At 43.1% G+C, this 14,718-nt stretch overlaps 1 protein-coding gene and 1 non-coding gene across 14 annotated transcripts in view; both read right to left on the reverse strand.

Moving 5' to 3' along the window:
- BCAS3 (BCAS3 microtubule associated cell migration factor) overlaps nt 1–11,314 on the reverse strand; it is a 607,379-nt gene extending 596,065 nt beyond the window's left edge. For all 13 annotated transcript variants that reach the window (XM_042255345.2, XM_042255347.2, XM_042255339.2 and 10 more), the window contains exon 1: nt 11,078–11,314. In XM_042255345.2, the coding sequence (XP_042111279.1) occupies nt 11,078–11,135 (58 nt within the window). In that variant the 5' untranslated portion in view covers nt 11,136–11,314. The remainder of the gene's footprint in view (nt 1–11,077) is intronic.
- LOC114117045 (U6 spliceosomal RNA) lies at nt 4,395–4,504 on the reverse strand. The gene has a single exon (XR_003590840.1). It is a non-coding gene; the product is annotated as a U6 spliceosomal RNA (small nuclear RNA).
- Nucleotides 11,315–14,718: the final 3,404 nt, after the last annotated feature.

Here is a 14,718-nt window from a genome sequence, read left to right on the forward strand (position 1 = left end):
AAGCACGTGGACATGGCAGCTGCCAATCACTTTTCGCTGGCCACTCAGCCATTCCGAACCCGCCTTCTGCCCCGCCTTTTTCGATGTGTTTACCTTCCGGGAGCTGAGGCTGGTTTGCCCCCTGTGGGCTCCCGGGAGCCGGGGTGGTGATCTGAATAAGGGTACGGCTGTCTTGTTGTCTGTTTAACCTAGGTGGTGGACCCCGCCTGACTCCTTCCTCACTTGTTTACATTTCCCGTAAGGAACAGATGGAGATCTCCCTGGGGTCATTCCGTCAGTGACATCTTTTTTTTATAATAATAATAACATTTATTGTTATGTTGACCTAAGCACTTCATAAGTACTATCAAATTTAATACCTCTGACAGTCCTCTGAGACTATGGGTCATTAATAGCCATGGGGTTTGTAACAGAGATGTTGATACCTCAGTAAAAAATTTAAAAAGGTTTTAGCACCGTGAGAAGGAAAAAGTTTAGTCGAGAAACTGTCTCACCGGAAATATGCAGTTAATCAGGTCCTGGAAAGATAAATATAGATATAGCCAAGAAGCCACCCATTTGATTATGACGCTCAATTAGTGCCAGTAAAAAAGGACACCCAAACTGATATTTATCAGCCCAATGTTTGAACATTAGGCTAATGAAAGATTTTGAGAGAAATTTTCTTCTTCCACTACACAAATGCCCAGCACCATCAGTCTTTCCTGATTTGCTTCCTACATGAAACCCTATAAGGAAGGAATCTTTCCCAATATTTTGAATTCTTTTTGATCTTTTACTATCCCTGGCTAGCTTGTTATCTCTGAAAATGTTTTTTTGGTATGTCTTATTTTCTCCCACGGAAAGTTAAACTCCACCGAGGCATGAGTTCAGTTCAGTTCAGTCGCTCAGTCGTGTCCGACTCTTTGCGACCCCATGAATCGCAGCACTCCAGGCCTCCCTGTCCATCACCAACTCCCGGAGTTCACTCAGATTCACGTCCATCGAGTCTGTGATGCCATCCAACCATCTCATCCTCTGTCGTCCCCTTCTCCTCCTGCCCCCAATGCCTCCCAGCATCAGGGTCTTTTCCAGTGAGTCAACTCTTCTCATGAGGTGGCCAAAGTACTGGAGTTTCAGCTTTAGCATCATTCCTTCCAAAGAAATCCCAGGGTTGATCTCCTTCAGAATGGACTGGTTGGATCTCCTTGCAGTCCAAGGGACTCTCAAGAGTCTTCTCCAACACCACACTTCAAAAGCATCAATTCTTCAGCGCTCAGCTTTCTACACAGTCCAACTCTCACATCCATACATGACCACTGGAATAAACATAGCCTTGACTAGACGGACCTTAGTCGGCAAAGTAATGTCTCTGCTTTTGAATATGCTATTTAGGTTGATCATAACTTTTCTTCCAAGGAGTAAATGTCTTTTAATTTCATGGCTGCAGTCACCATCTGCAGTGATTTTGGAGCCCAAAGAAATAAAGTCAGCCATGTTTCCAGTTTCCCCATCATTTTCCCATGAAGTGATGGGACCAGATGCCATGATCTTCGTTTTCTGAATGTTGAGCTTTAAGCCAACTTTTTCGCTCTCCAATTAAACTTTCATCAAGAGGCTTTTTAGTTCCTCTTCACTTTCTGCCATAAGGGTGGTGTCACCTGCATATCTGAGGTTATTGATATTTCTCCCGGCAATCTTGATTCCAGCTTGTGTTTCTTCCAGCCCAGCGTTTCTCATGATGGACTCTGCACAGAAGTTAAATAAGCAGGGTGAGAATATACAGCCTTGACATACTCCTTTTCCTATTTGGAACCAGTCTGTTGTTCCATGTCCAGTTCTAACTGTTGCTTCCTGACCTGCATACAGATTCCTCAAGAGGCAGGTCAGGTGGTCTGGTATTCCTATCTCTTTCAGAATTTTCCACAGTTTCTTGTGATCCACACAGTCAAAGGCTTTGGCATAGTCAATAAAGCAGAAATAGACGTTTTTCTGGAACTCTCTTGCTTTTTCCACGATCCAGCAGATTTTGGCAATTTGATCTCTGGTTCCTCTACCTTTTCTAAAACCAGCTTGAACATCAGGAAGTTCACGGTTCACGTATTGCTGAAGCCTGGCTTGGAGAATTTTGAGCGTTACTTTACTAGCGTGTGAGATGAGTGCAATTGTACAGTAGTTTGAGCACTCTTTGGCATTGCCTTTCTTTGGGATTGGAATGAAAACTGACCTTTTCCAGTCCTGTGGCCACTGCTGAGTTTTCCAAATTTGCTGCCATATTGAGTGCAGCACTTTCACAGCATCATCTTTCAGGATTTGAAATAGCTCAACTGGAATGCCATTACCTCCACTAGCTTTGTTTGCAGTGATGCTTTCTAAGGCCCACTTGACTTCACATTCCAGGATGTCTGGCTCTAGTTGAGTTTATATTGTTGAATTTCCCTTAACACGTAACAGGCCTGAATACAACAGATGGTTCAACATTCAGAATTAGTTAATTAAATCATTATTCTCATGTTGTCTCTGACCCACAAAAAGGAATAAAGATGAAATCCAGAGGAGAGCAATAGGTAACAGTAACAAGTAGAATAGCTAGTATTTGTACAAAGTGTTTCAGTCTAAATTACTGTTGTATATGCATTTTTAAACTCCATAACTCTTTCACTATTCCCCTTCAGTTATGGAAGAAACAAGGAGACAAATATGATAAACACAAACTCATTCAATCAATAAATATCTGAACACCTACTAAGTGTCAGTCATATTCTAGACTCTGGAGATACAGCAATAAATAAATCAACCAATGTGTCTTTCTTCAACCAAAGAATTTGCACTCTGATAGGAAGACAGAAATAAACGGACAAAGTGAAGTGAAGTGAAGTCACTCAGTCACGTCCGACTCTTTGCGACCCCATGGACTGTAATCTACCAGGCTCTTCTGTCTATGGGATTTTTCAGGCAAGAGTACTGGAGTGGGTTGCCATTTCCTTCTCCAGGGGAATCTTCCCGACCCAGCAATCAAACCCGGGTCTCCTGCATTGCAGGCAGAGGCTTTACCGTTTGAGCCACCAGGGAAGCCCTCAAAGAGGGAACTTCAAATAGTGTAAAATGCTATGGGGGAAAAAATAAGCCAGATAAATAGAGATAAGAGATAGCTTATTTTAGGTAATGTGGTAAAGGAAGGCCTCTGAGGAGATGGCATTTGAACCAAGATTTCAGTGAAGCAGGTTTTAAGCAGCTCTGAGTGAAAAGCAGTTTAGACAAAACAAACAACAGGTACAAAGGCCTTAAGAAAGGAATGAATGTTGACGAATAATGGGAAAAATACTGTGTCTAAACAAAGTGGATTGGGACTTCTCTGGTGGTCCAGTGGCTAAGACTGTGATCACAATGCAGGGGCCCCCGGCTCAACCCCTGGTCAGAGAGCTGGATCTCACACACCACAACAAAGAGTTCACATGGCTGCAACTAAGAGTTCAAGTGCCGCAATTAAGATCTAGCAAAAATAAATGTGTTCCAAAAACCCCAAAGCAGATTAAGTAGAAAATGATAGCAAACTAGTTAGGAAAGGTAAGCAGTGGCCAAATGGAGTATAGTGTATAGAATTATAAGGAGTTTTAGTTTTATCCTAGGGTGGAATCTATTGGAAGACTTCCAGTTAGGAAGTGTTGTGATCACACTTACATGTCTAAAAGACCATTATACCTACTAAACAGACATTAAACTGTCTTTAGGGAGGGGCCAAGAGTGGTTGCAATGGGTCAAGTAAGGAGGCTATTTCAAGAGACCAGATGGGAGAGCTATCTAGAACTGGGGCTAGAAGTGAAGCAGTAGAGGTGAAAAGTAATCAATTTCAGAATATTTTGGAAGACAGAATTGAAAGAACTTGATAATGGGTTGGATATATAAGAGAAGGGAAAGAGAGAATCAAAGATGCTGCCTGTGTTTTGGGCTTGAGCAACTGAGGAATGACATATTATGGATCTGATGAACCCTCTTGAAGTCATACATTTTTTAGTGGAGAATTTCTGTGATTTGGTTTCATCCTTTGTAAACTGTAAAAAGAATATTATGCTCCTCCGAAGATTTTTTTAGTAATGTGATGGTTTGGTAGGAGGTGTGTTTTATTTTATGTTGTTTACTTTATTGGGTCTTTTTTTTTTTTTTTTTTTTTTGGCATGTGAGATCTTGGTTCCTAGACCGGGGATTGAATCTCTGCTCCCTGCAGTGGAAGCAAGGAGTCCCAACCACTGGATTGCCAGGGAATTCCCAGTATATTTTTCTAAGTTTTAAAACTTTGAAGAGTTTAATGCTGGTACTGTTTATCTCCGTATCAATTGGTACAATTTGCATCATGTTTTATACTATTTCATCTTTGCAAAGACATCGCATACACAAAAACACACATTCAACAACTGAAAAATATGGAATGCTTCATTAATTTGCATGTCATCCTTGTGCAGGGGCTATGCTAAACTTAGTACATACGTATCATTCCACTTGGAGGGTATGTGTTGCCTTAGCAAGCATCAGCCTCGTGGGATTTTTATGAGATGTAAATAAATTTAAAATTCTTGGGACTTTCTTGGTGGTGTAGTGGTTAAGAATCCTCGTTGCAATGCAGGGGACGCGGGTTAGATCCCTGTTCGGGGAACTAAGACACCCACATGCTGTAGGGCAACTAAGTCTGCAAACCACACTGGAGACCCTGTGCACTGCATGATGGAATGAAGATCCCGTGCGCTGCAACTGAGACCCAACACAGCCGAATAAATAAATTTTTTTTAATAAAATTCTCAGAACCAGTTAGAAATGTGTACAAATTAACTAGTTCTTGTCAGTCTTACAGGATTAGAAAGTTCCAAGCCTTAGGACCTACTTTCCTTTCTTATTGAAGCTTTCCTGCCAGAACACAGTGCCGTGTTATCTGCCTTGAACTGGAAAACAGTTTGCATTCACACCTGTATATTTATTCATCCTTTTATGTAAGGCTTTGGTGTGCAGTTCTCAATTCTTTAAGAGACGACAACAGACTCGGTTTTCCACTGTCATGTGAGAACATTAGGCCCCAGCAATGCGTCACTGCCAGATAAAAGTGCTACAGTAAACTGAGGAAACAACAACAAAATCAGCTATTTCTAATTACGCCATTTTTTTTCTTCACAGAGATAGTGTTCGATTCACTCATGAGCCTCAAATAGAAAACAGAATTTGTGGTGATCATGGTTTAACTTTTTGGCTGTGCTGGGTCTTTACCGCAGTGCTTGGACCTTCTCTGGCTACAGCAAATGGGGGCTACTCCCTAGTTGCAGCACGCAGGCTTCTCTTGTTATGGAGCACAGACTCGAAAGCACTCGGGCTTCAGTAGTTGCAGCTCTGGTGCTCTAGAACACAGGCTCAGTAGTTGTGGTGCATGGACTTTGTTGCTCCACAACATGTGGAAGCTTTCCAAACCAGGGATTGCGCCCTGTCCCCTGCATTAACAAGCGGACTCACAACCAACCCAACCATCACGTAAGTCCTGTGGTAACCATGTTTTGAATGAACATGACTTATGGGGGGCTTAGTACATATTGTTAGTTCATGAGTCATTTCAGATTACTGGGTCATGGAGAAAATTTTCAATAATCTCTTCTTTGGATTCCCAGCTGGGAAATTCATTTTCAGTGTAAAAGTAAGTTCAAGCTACAGTCCTGTTTTCTTCCAGTTGCTATAATGACCCATTGTAATAAATCACTGATTACTAAAATCCCGTGGCCCTGCAGTCCAGAATCAAAACTTTGAGATTTGTCAAGGAACTATCCATAAGCAAACCAAACATCAAGATCAGTTAATATTTTCTCCTCTATTTTTGTTTGATAGGATTAGAATTCTTTTTTTAGCCTCAAACGCGCCACTGCCACTTGTTTTGGCCACAAAAACACTTGGACAATATTATTTGACTTAAGCAGTGGTGAAATAATAGACCTATTAATGTTCACTGGTGAACATTAATATTTAATTGTCAGTCAAGTATAAGGAAAAACAAAGAAGGAATTCCCTGGCAGTCCAGTGGTTAGGACTCCACGATTTCACTGCCAAGGGCTCAGGTTCAGTCTCTGGCAAGGGAGCTAGGATCCTGTAAGCCTGGAGCAGGGGCCAAAAAAAGGAAAAACACAGAGGTAAAAAAAAAAATCATGATCATCAGTTTTCTCTCTCTGGTTGGGCATTTTGATAGCAAGGGTGATTGTACATGTGTTAAGGCAGGACATACACTGTAAACCACCTACATACAGACCTGCAAGTTGTGAACTTTCAAAGGTGCGAACGTGCATTTGTGTCTAATAAGGTAGGTTAGTTCACGCATCAGGTGTGCATTGTCGTGTGCGTGTATCCTCTACAAGTGGTTGCACTTTTGTGCACTTTACTGCACAGTATTGTATAGAATACAGTAATACAGTGTCTTTATTTCACACCCAGCAAGTCTGGAAACAAGTGTGAAAGCAGCGCAGATATAGCTGGTACTACTGTACTTTTCAAGGTACTGTACTATAACTTTAAAAATGTTGTCTTTATGTTTTGTGTGTGTTTTATATGTATTATTTTTGTGAAAAGTATTATAAACATACTACAGTACAGTACTGTATAGCCAGCTGTGTTAATTGAGTTCTTATGAACAAACTGGACCTACAAACACGCCCTGAGAACAGAATTTGTGTGTGGAGGACTTATTAAAAAGCAGAGACATTACTTTGCCAACAAAGTTCGTATAGTGAAAGCAATGGTTTTTCCAGTGGTCATGTATGGATGTGAGAGTTGGTCCTAAAGAAAGCTGAGCATCAAAGAATTGATGCTTTTGAACTGTGGTGTTTGAGAAGACTCTTGAGAATATCTTGGACAGCAAGGAGATCCAACCAGTCAATCCTAAAGGAAATCAGTCCTGGGTATTCATCGGAAGGACTGATGCTGAAGCTGAAACTCCAATACTTTGGCCACCTGATGCGAAGAGCTGACTCATTGGAAAAGACCCTGATGCTGGCAAAGATTGAAGGCAGGAGGAGAAGGGGACGACAGAGGATGAGATGGCTGGATGGCATCACCGATTCAGTGGACATGAGTTTGAGCAAGCTCCAGGTGAAGGTCAAGAAAGCCTGGTGTACAGCAGTCCATGTGGTCACAAAGAGTCAGACATGACTGAGCAACTGAACAACAGCAGGGGACTTACGTGGGAAATCTGTACCTTCCCGCTCTAATTTTGCTGTGAAACTGAAACTGCTCTTAAGAAAATGTCTGTTAAAAAGTTACATTTTGGACTTCCCTGGTTAAGTTACGTTCTGGACTTCTTCCAGTGGTTAAGAATCTGCCTGCCAATGAAGAGGACATGGGTTCGATCCCTGGTCTGGGAAAATTCCACAATTAAGTCGTGTGCCACAACTACTGAAACCCTGCACCCCAGAGCCTGTGCTCTGCAACAAGAGAAGCCACCGCAATGAGCAGCCAAAGCACCCTGAAGAGGAGTAGCCCCTGCTCGCCACAACTGGAGAAAACCCGTGCACAGCAGCCAAGACCCAGTGCAGCCAAAAATAATAAGTAAATAATAAAATTAATGAATGTTTAAAAGAATTACATTTATCTGGGGAGGGTAAGAGGGAGGCTCAAGACAGAGAGGACACATGTATACTTATAGCTGATTCCTATTGTTCTGCAGCAGAAACTAATACAACATTGTAAAGCAATTACATGCCCATTAAAAATCAATTTAAAAATTAAATGAAATTAAAATAAGAAATTATATTTCTCTAAAATCCTCCAATTGTGAGTACATTACTTATTCACTCCATGGGTATTCTCTGATGCGTTCATTAGGCTGAAACTTTGCACATTATCGTTTGTGGTAATCTCTAAAAATTAGAATTCGAAACTTTAGAACTGCAAAACCAACATAATCCAGTTACATCACCTCATATCTATTTAATTACAACTGTGCCTGCCATTTTTCTGCCCTGGATGTTACTAGATAACTGTGGTTTCTAAAACACCATTTCCCACATTGCTATTCAGAATTCTAAGTATTTGTTTATTATCTTGGTCCCTTCAACCTAACCCACAGATCTCTTTAGCCCACTCTGCTCATTCGCAGTCCCAGCCAACTTTCTGAAAATACAGTGATAATTTTCTTTTGCTTTGTCATTCTCTTAAAACTATTATCTATAAAGTGGTCACGTAATTTGTCATCCCAGCTAGGAAAGCTTCATGAAGTGAGGCTCTATTAATGATTAAGACAGAGACTTCTCTGGCGGTCCAGTGGTTGAGACTCAGTGCTTCCAATGCAGGGGTATGGATTCGATCCCTGGCCAGAGAACTAAGGTCCCGTATGCCACACGGTGTGGCTGAAAAAATAAATAAGCCAAAGAAAAATAAGGTAAACCATGAAGTATGGTTGGTTGCCCTTTATCTTTGACACATCAGTACTACTCTGTAACTATTTTCTACAGGATTAATGTATAATTGCATTGTCTATTTAGCTAAAATGTAAACTCTTTAACAGAAGGGATTGTTTGTGTTTCATTTCTATTTCCCTTAAGACTCTATTCACTAACAGGAAAAATTAGGTGTCAGAACCCCAGCAATTTATCTTACAATTTGGAGCTGGCGTTTATACTTAAGGACTTCCCAGGTAGCTCAGTGGTAAAGAATTTGCCTGCCAGTGCAGGAGAGACAGGGTTTGCTCCCTGGGGTGGGATGATCCCCTGGAGAAGGAAATGGCAACCCACTCCAGTATTCATGCCTGGGAAATTCCATGGACAAAAGAGCACGCATAGTCCATAGGGTCACACAAGAGTCAGACATGACTTACCAACACACACATACACACACATTTATACCTAAAGACACTAGAAATTAAAACTATTAATTGAAGACCAAAAATTAGTTTCATCAAGTCTTTTTTGATGCCCATGGCATAATTTATTTCCCCTTCACATGCATAAACTTGGATAAAGATTGTTTAAATCAATGAAAACTGAATCTGTAGTAACAGTTTTGAGAAGCTAAAAATTTAATATTAGGAAACATTTATTTAGCTCTATATACCAGTCATTGTAATATGTTTATCTGCATTTTACATGTGAGGACCAAGACTCGAAGATGTTAGTCCACTTACACAGTAAATGCAGGCACCGCGACAGAAGTGCGTGGTCCCTGAGCCTCAGCTTTCTGCCTGAAAAAGAGGAACCTCCAAAGAAAGGGAAAGCTCACGGAGACTCTGGAGAGGGGGCAGCTCTGGAAAGTGATTCCACTGAATACCTCAGGCATGAATCTTATCCTAATCAGCGTATCAAAGACTCTGAGAACTAAACTGGCGGACAGATCACTGCCCAGGTCCCCAGCTAGCCCCTGGGTAATACACACAAGGGACAGATAAAATTACACAACGGCAAAGGATTTGGAAAATGAATCGACTGAAACCACAACCCACGGAAGGTGTGTTAAAACATGCAGACAGGAATGGGGAGGGAACAACCTTTAAAAGAATGACCGCCACTGAAGACCCAATATAAACTAGTTAGAGCCAAGGTGGGGCCAAGATGGCGGATGGCTGACCTCCACTAGACCGTTAGCCTCAGTATGTGCTCATTGTAATACATCAGTGGGTCTTCCCAGGTGGTGCTAATGGTAAAGAGCCTGCCTGCCGATGCAGGACTCAAGAGATGCTGGTTTGATCCCTGGGTCAGGAAGATCTCTTGGAGAAGGAAATGGCAAGGCACTCCAGTATTCTTGCCTGGAAAATACCATGGACAGAGGAACCTGGTGGGCTACAGTCCACAGGGTCCCAAAGAGTCGGACACGACTGAGTGGCTGAGCACACACACGCACAGTACATCAGTGAGCTAAATGACTTGCTCAAAGACACCATGACAGTTCCGAGGCTGGCCATAAAAGGCCAGAAAGTGGGCAGTGGCCCAATTCCTGGAAATCCCTGCCCCTTCCCCAAGACAGTTGGAATAATCCTATCACTCATTACCCTATGAAATTACCCACCCTAATAAAAACTGACAACCCCCCACCTTCTGAGATGGCCCATTTTCTGTCTATGGAGTAAACCCCTGAATAAACCTTGCATTCTGCTATGACTGGCTCTTGAGTTCTTTCCCTCATGAAGCCAAGAACCCACGTTTAGCAGCCATCCCCGGGACTTGCCTGAGATGTGGCAAGTGACCATTCTCTCGTGCCCCACTTTCTTTCCTGTAACAGCACAAATTAACCAGATTGACTGCCTACTAAAACAAAAATATCAATGATCTCCATAAGAGCTAAATAAAGTGTCATAATAGTCAAGTATCTGGGATATAATCCAAAATTACATGGTAGGGGTTTCCGTGGCCCAGGGGTTGGGAGTCCACCTTGCAATGCAGGAGACAGCAGTTCAAGCCCTGGTCCGGGGTCCAGTGTACCACAGCTACTGAGCCTGTGCTCTGTAGCCTTCGAGCCACAACTACTGAGCCCATATGCGGCAACTGCTGAGCCCCACGCACTCTAGCGCTCACGCTCTGCACCAAGAGAAGCCGCCGCAATGAGAGGTCTGCACACCACAAGAGCAGCCCCTATTTGCTGCAACTAGAGAAAGCCCGTGCATAGCAATGAAGACCCAGCACAGCCAAAAGTATTTTCTAAAAATTACATGGTATACAAAGAACCAGAAAAAATCTCAATCCACATGCAAAAATTAACAGATGCCAATACTTTGATGACAAAGAATCATATCTGACACTTTAAAGCAAAATTACACAAATGCTCTTGCAAGCAATTATGAACACTCTTGACATGAATGGAAAAAAAGAGAAAATCTCAAAAAAGAGAGGATACAAAGAACAGAAAGGGTAGGGAGTCCCTGGAGAAAGAGAACCAGGCCTGGTTTTCTCGACAGAAGAGAAGCACTTTTGGCCCAAGCCATTTTGTAATCTAAGCCTGGCTGCAATGCGTGCCCTTGAACAGGTGTCAGTAACTAATGACATATAAGGAAGTAAGGGACTACAGGAACCATGGGAAAGCAGTCAATAGTTCAGTGATGAAAGAGTTCTAGTTCCTCCCCAAGGGGCGTATATAACTACCTGATACATACCCTCTGATACACTCTTTTCCGTGTCCCCCATTTCTTGTTTGTAGGAAACAGGGTTCATTCAGCCTCCTGACCTTCCCTGAGTTCCGCAGATTTAAACAGGTGGTTATTATCAGGGAAGGGAGGGGAAGCAGAACCGAAGGAGGAGCAGTCAAGAAATAACAGTGAGGCTTCGGGACAGGGTCGTGGTTCCTCCTCAAGGCATACACATTATTCTTTGAGCTCTTCAGTAGGAATGAGGCCCCACCCGGGTGGAGAATGGTATCTTAAGGGTGAGCACAAGATTCCTGGAGCCTTCTGCCTCACCACTGACCAATCAGAAGAAAGTCTGCACAGGGGAAGATAAGGAAGACACTTATCCCTCCTCCTCAAATGATTCTCCCTTTAAAAACTTTCATGGTCAAGCAGAATCTTCGGAGTTGGCTTTCGACACTAGACACTAGTCAGCCTTCTCCCAGGTTGCCGACGTCTGAATAAATCAACTTTTCATTTCCAACGAACACTCATCTCTTGAGTATGTTTTCAAGCAGCAAGCAGCAGAACCTGAGTTCGGTAACAGCAATAGCATCCTCCTGGGAGAAGAGTCTGGAGATTGAGGTAATAATTGATCATGTCTATATAATGAAGCCTCCCTGAAAATCCCTGGACTGTGGGCTTTGGAGTGCTTCCAGGTTGATTCACATACTCATGCACTAGGAGGATTCAGTTCAGTCGCTCAGTAGTGTCCGACTCTTTGCGACCCCACGGACTGCAGCACACCAGGCCTCCCTGCCCATCCCCAGCTCCCAGAGTTTACTCAAACTCATGTCCATTGAGTCAGTGATGCTATCCAACCATCTCATCCTCTGTCATCCCCTTCTCCTCCTGCCTTCAATCTTTCCCAGCATCAGGGTGCTTTCAAATGAGTCAGTTCTTCGCATCAGGTGGCCAAAGTATTAAGAGTTTCAGTTTCAGCATCAGTCCTTCCAATGAATGTTCAGGACTGATTTCCTTTAGGATGGACTGGTTGGATCTCCTTGCAGTCCAAGGAACTCTCAAGAGTCGTCTCCAACACCACAGTTCAAAAGCATCAATTCTTCAGCGCTCAGCTTTCTTTATAATCCAACTCTCACACCCATACATGACCACTGGAAAAACCATAGCCTTGACTAGACACACCCTTGTTGGCAAAGTAAGGCCTCTGCTTTTTAATATGCTGTCTAGGTCGGTCATAACTTTCTAGGAGGGTAGTGTAACCTAAATCCTTGGGACAGAACCTCCTACACTTGGGACCCTTCTGGGCTTCATCTGTTCATCTATAGCCTTTATTATATGATAAACCAGTGAACACAGTTCCCTTTGCTGTTCTAGCAAAGATTCAAACCTGAGATGGTGATTGTGGGACACTGATTTATACCAGCCAGTAAAAGTGTTCTATCTTTTTGCCTTTTCATGCTGTTCATGTGGTTCTCCAGGCAAGAACACTGGCGTGGTTTGCCATTGCCTTCTCCAATGGACCACGTTTTACTTAGACTGGAGGCTCCGTTGCTCTTGATAAACCACAACTTCCCCCAATTTAGCACCAAGACACTTGGCTATCCCAGTTCTGGAGGCCATGGAGCTGACAGAGACTCGGTAGCCAGTGCGGCCGGGTGTTCATGGCCTGGCAGGCAGCAGGGCAGGCCTGGGGGGCTTGGAAAGCAGAGGACACGGAGTGCAGGGGCCCTCAGCAGCAGCTTCTTGGCCATCATCTGGCCCAGCGGCACAGTACAGCTGGCCACGTGGGGCTGCACCCGGGAGTGGTTTTCATGGAGGCGGCCACGAGACCTGGCTAGCAAAGGCTTCAAGAAGACCGGCACCGAGGGAGAAGGGGCCAGGACCCTCACCCTCCTTGTTCCAAAGGTCACTAAGGATCTGGCGCAGGAACCTGTGCCGCAACCACCTCAAAGGTCCCTATAGTCAAAGCCATGGTTTTTCCAGTAGCTATTATGGATGTGAGTCAGACGGTAACAAAGGCTAACACTGAAGAAATGATGCTTTTGAATGCGGTGCTTGAGAAGACTCTTAAAGAGTCCCTTGGACAGCCAGGAGCTCAAACAAGTCAATCCTAAAGTAAATCAGTCCTGAATATTCATAGGAAAGACATGCTGAAGCTTCAATACTTTGGCCTGATGAGAAGAAGTGACTCATTGGGAAAGGCCCTGATGATGGGGAAGATGAAGGGCAGGAGGAGAAAGGGACAAGAGGATGAGATGGTTGGATGGCATCACCGACTCAATGGATGTGAGTCTGAACAAAGTCCAGGAGATATGGAAGGACAGGGAAGCCTGGCATGCTGCAGTCCATGGGGTCACGAAGAATTGGATGCAACTTAGTGACTGAACAAAGAAGAAAAGTAGGTGACAATCTGGGGCTTGCAATTGGTATCTTAAGTGTAGGCAGCACCAGGAGACAGCCCTTGTGGGATCAGATGGACAGTGTCACAATAAATTGGAGGACACTCAGTTGGTATCTGCAGAATATTGGAGCATTTCTTGGTATAGGAAAACCCACACATCTGGCACCTTCGGTAAAGGAAGAAATTGTGTTTGTCTTCCTTTCAGTGGACATGGCTAAGCAGTTGTTGTTCAGTCACTATGTCACGTCCGACTCTTGTGAAGTCATGGACTGCAGCCTGCTGGCTCCTGTGTCCACGTATTTCTGAGACAAGAATATTGGAGTGGGTTGTCATTTTCTTCTCCACTGCATCTTCCCAACCCAGGAGTCAGACTCTCATCTCCTGCATTACAAGAACCACCTGGGGAGACCCCGTGAAGTAGGAGCATAGTTGAGTAACATAGCCAGGGGAGAACACTAAAGAATGAGGAGGCTCTGTGATGCTCTGATGTGGAAAAATCTTCCAGATATAATATTAGGAGAAAAACACATGTATAGCTGTAGGTCTTTGTGTAGACTTGTTGGCTACCCTGAGGACTAAAGTGAGGGTATATTCATTATGTACCCATTTTATACATTATGAAGTTTCCATCATGCATTACACTTCTGATCTATATGTGATAAGCAAATAAAATTTAATAAAAAGAGACATTAAAACATTACTTGTGATTTCATGACGTCTTTACCTCCTTAAAGAACAGGCCTAAAAACAGCCCTAGGAACCCATACCAAAAAAAAAAAGTTAATTTTACCTTTCAGTTATGTATGTCAAACCTAAAATGTTTACAGTATTAGATAGCTACTAGTATGGTATGAAACTGGACTATTAGACTAAAAATATAATCTAGGAAAAATTCCAACATTTTTACATAAAAAAGTTGATCTGAAAAACAAAGATGAAAAAAATCTTTCACAAAAAAGTGAGTCCAAAAGTGTTTGCTACTTGCTGTCATTATCTTGGAAAGATCTGAAAAACAAACTCTAGTCTTGAAAAAAGAAATTGAAAGTGTTAGTCCACCTCTTTGCAACCCCATCAACTGTAGCTTGTCAGGCTCCTCTGTCCATGGGATTCTCCAGGCAAGAATACTGGAGTGGGTTGCCATTTCCTTCTCCAGGGGATCTTCCCGACCCAGGGATGGAACCTGGGTCCCCTGCGTTGCAGGCAGACTCTTTACTGTCTGAGCCACCAGGATCTATCTCTAGTCTTGAAAAACTAGCCAAAATTCAAA

This window comes from Ovis aries, chromosome 11 (assembly GCF_016772045.2).
Source record: "Ovis aries strain OAR_USU_Benz2616 breed Rambouillet chromosome 11, ARS-UI_Ramb_v3.0, whole genome shotgun sequence".
Classification (NCBI taxonomy): Eukaryota; Metazoa; Chordata; class Mammalia; order Artiodactyla; family Bovidae; genus Ovis; species Ovis aries.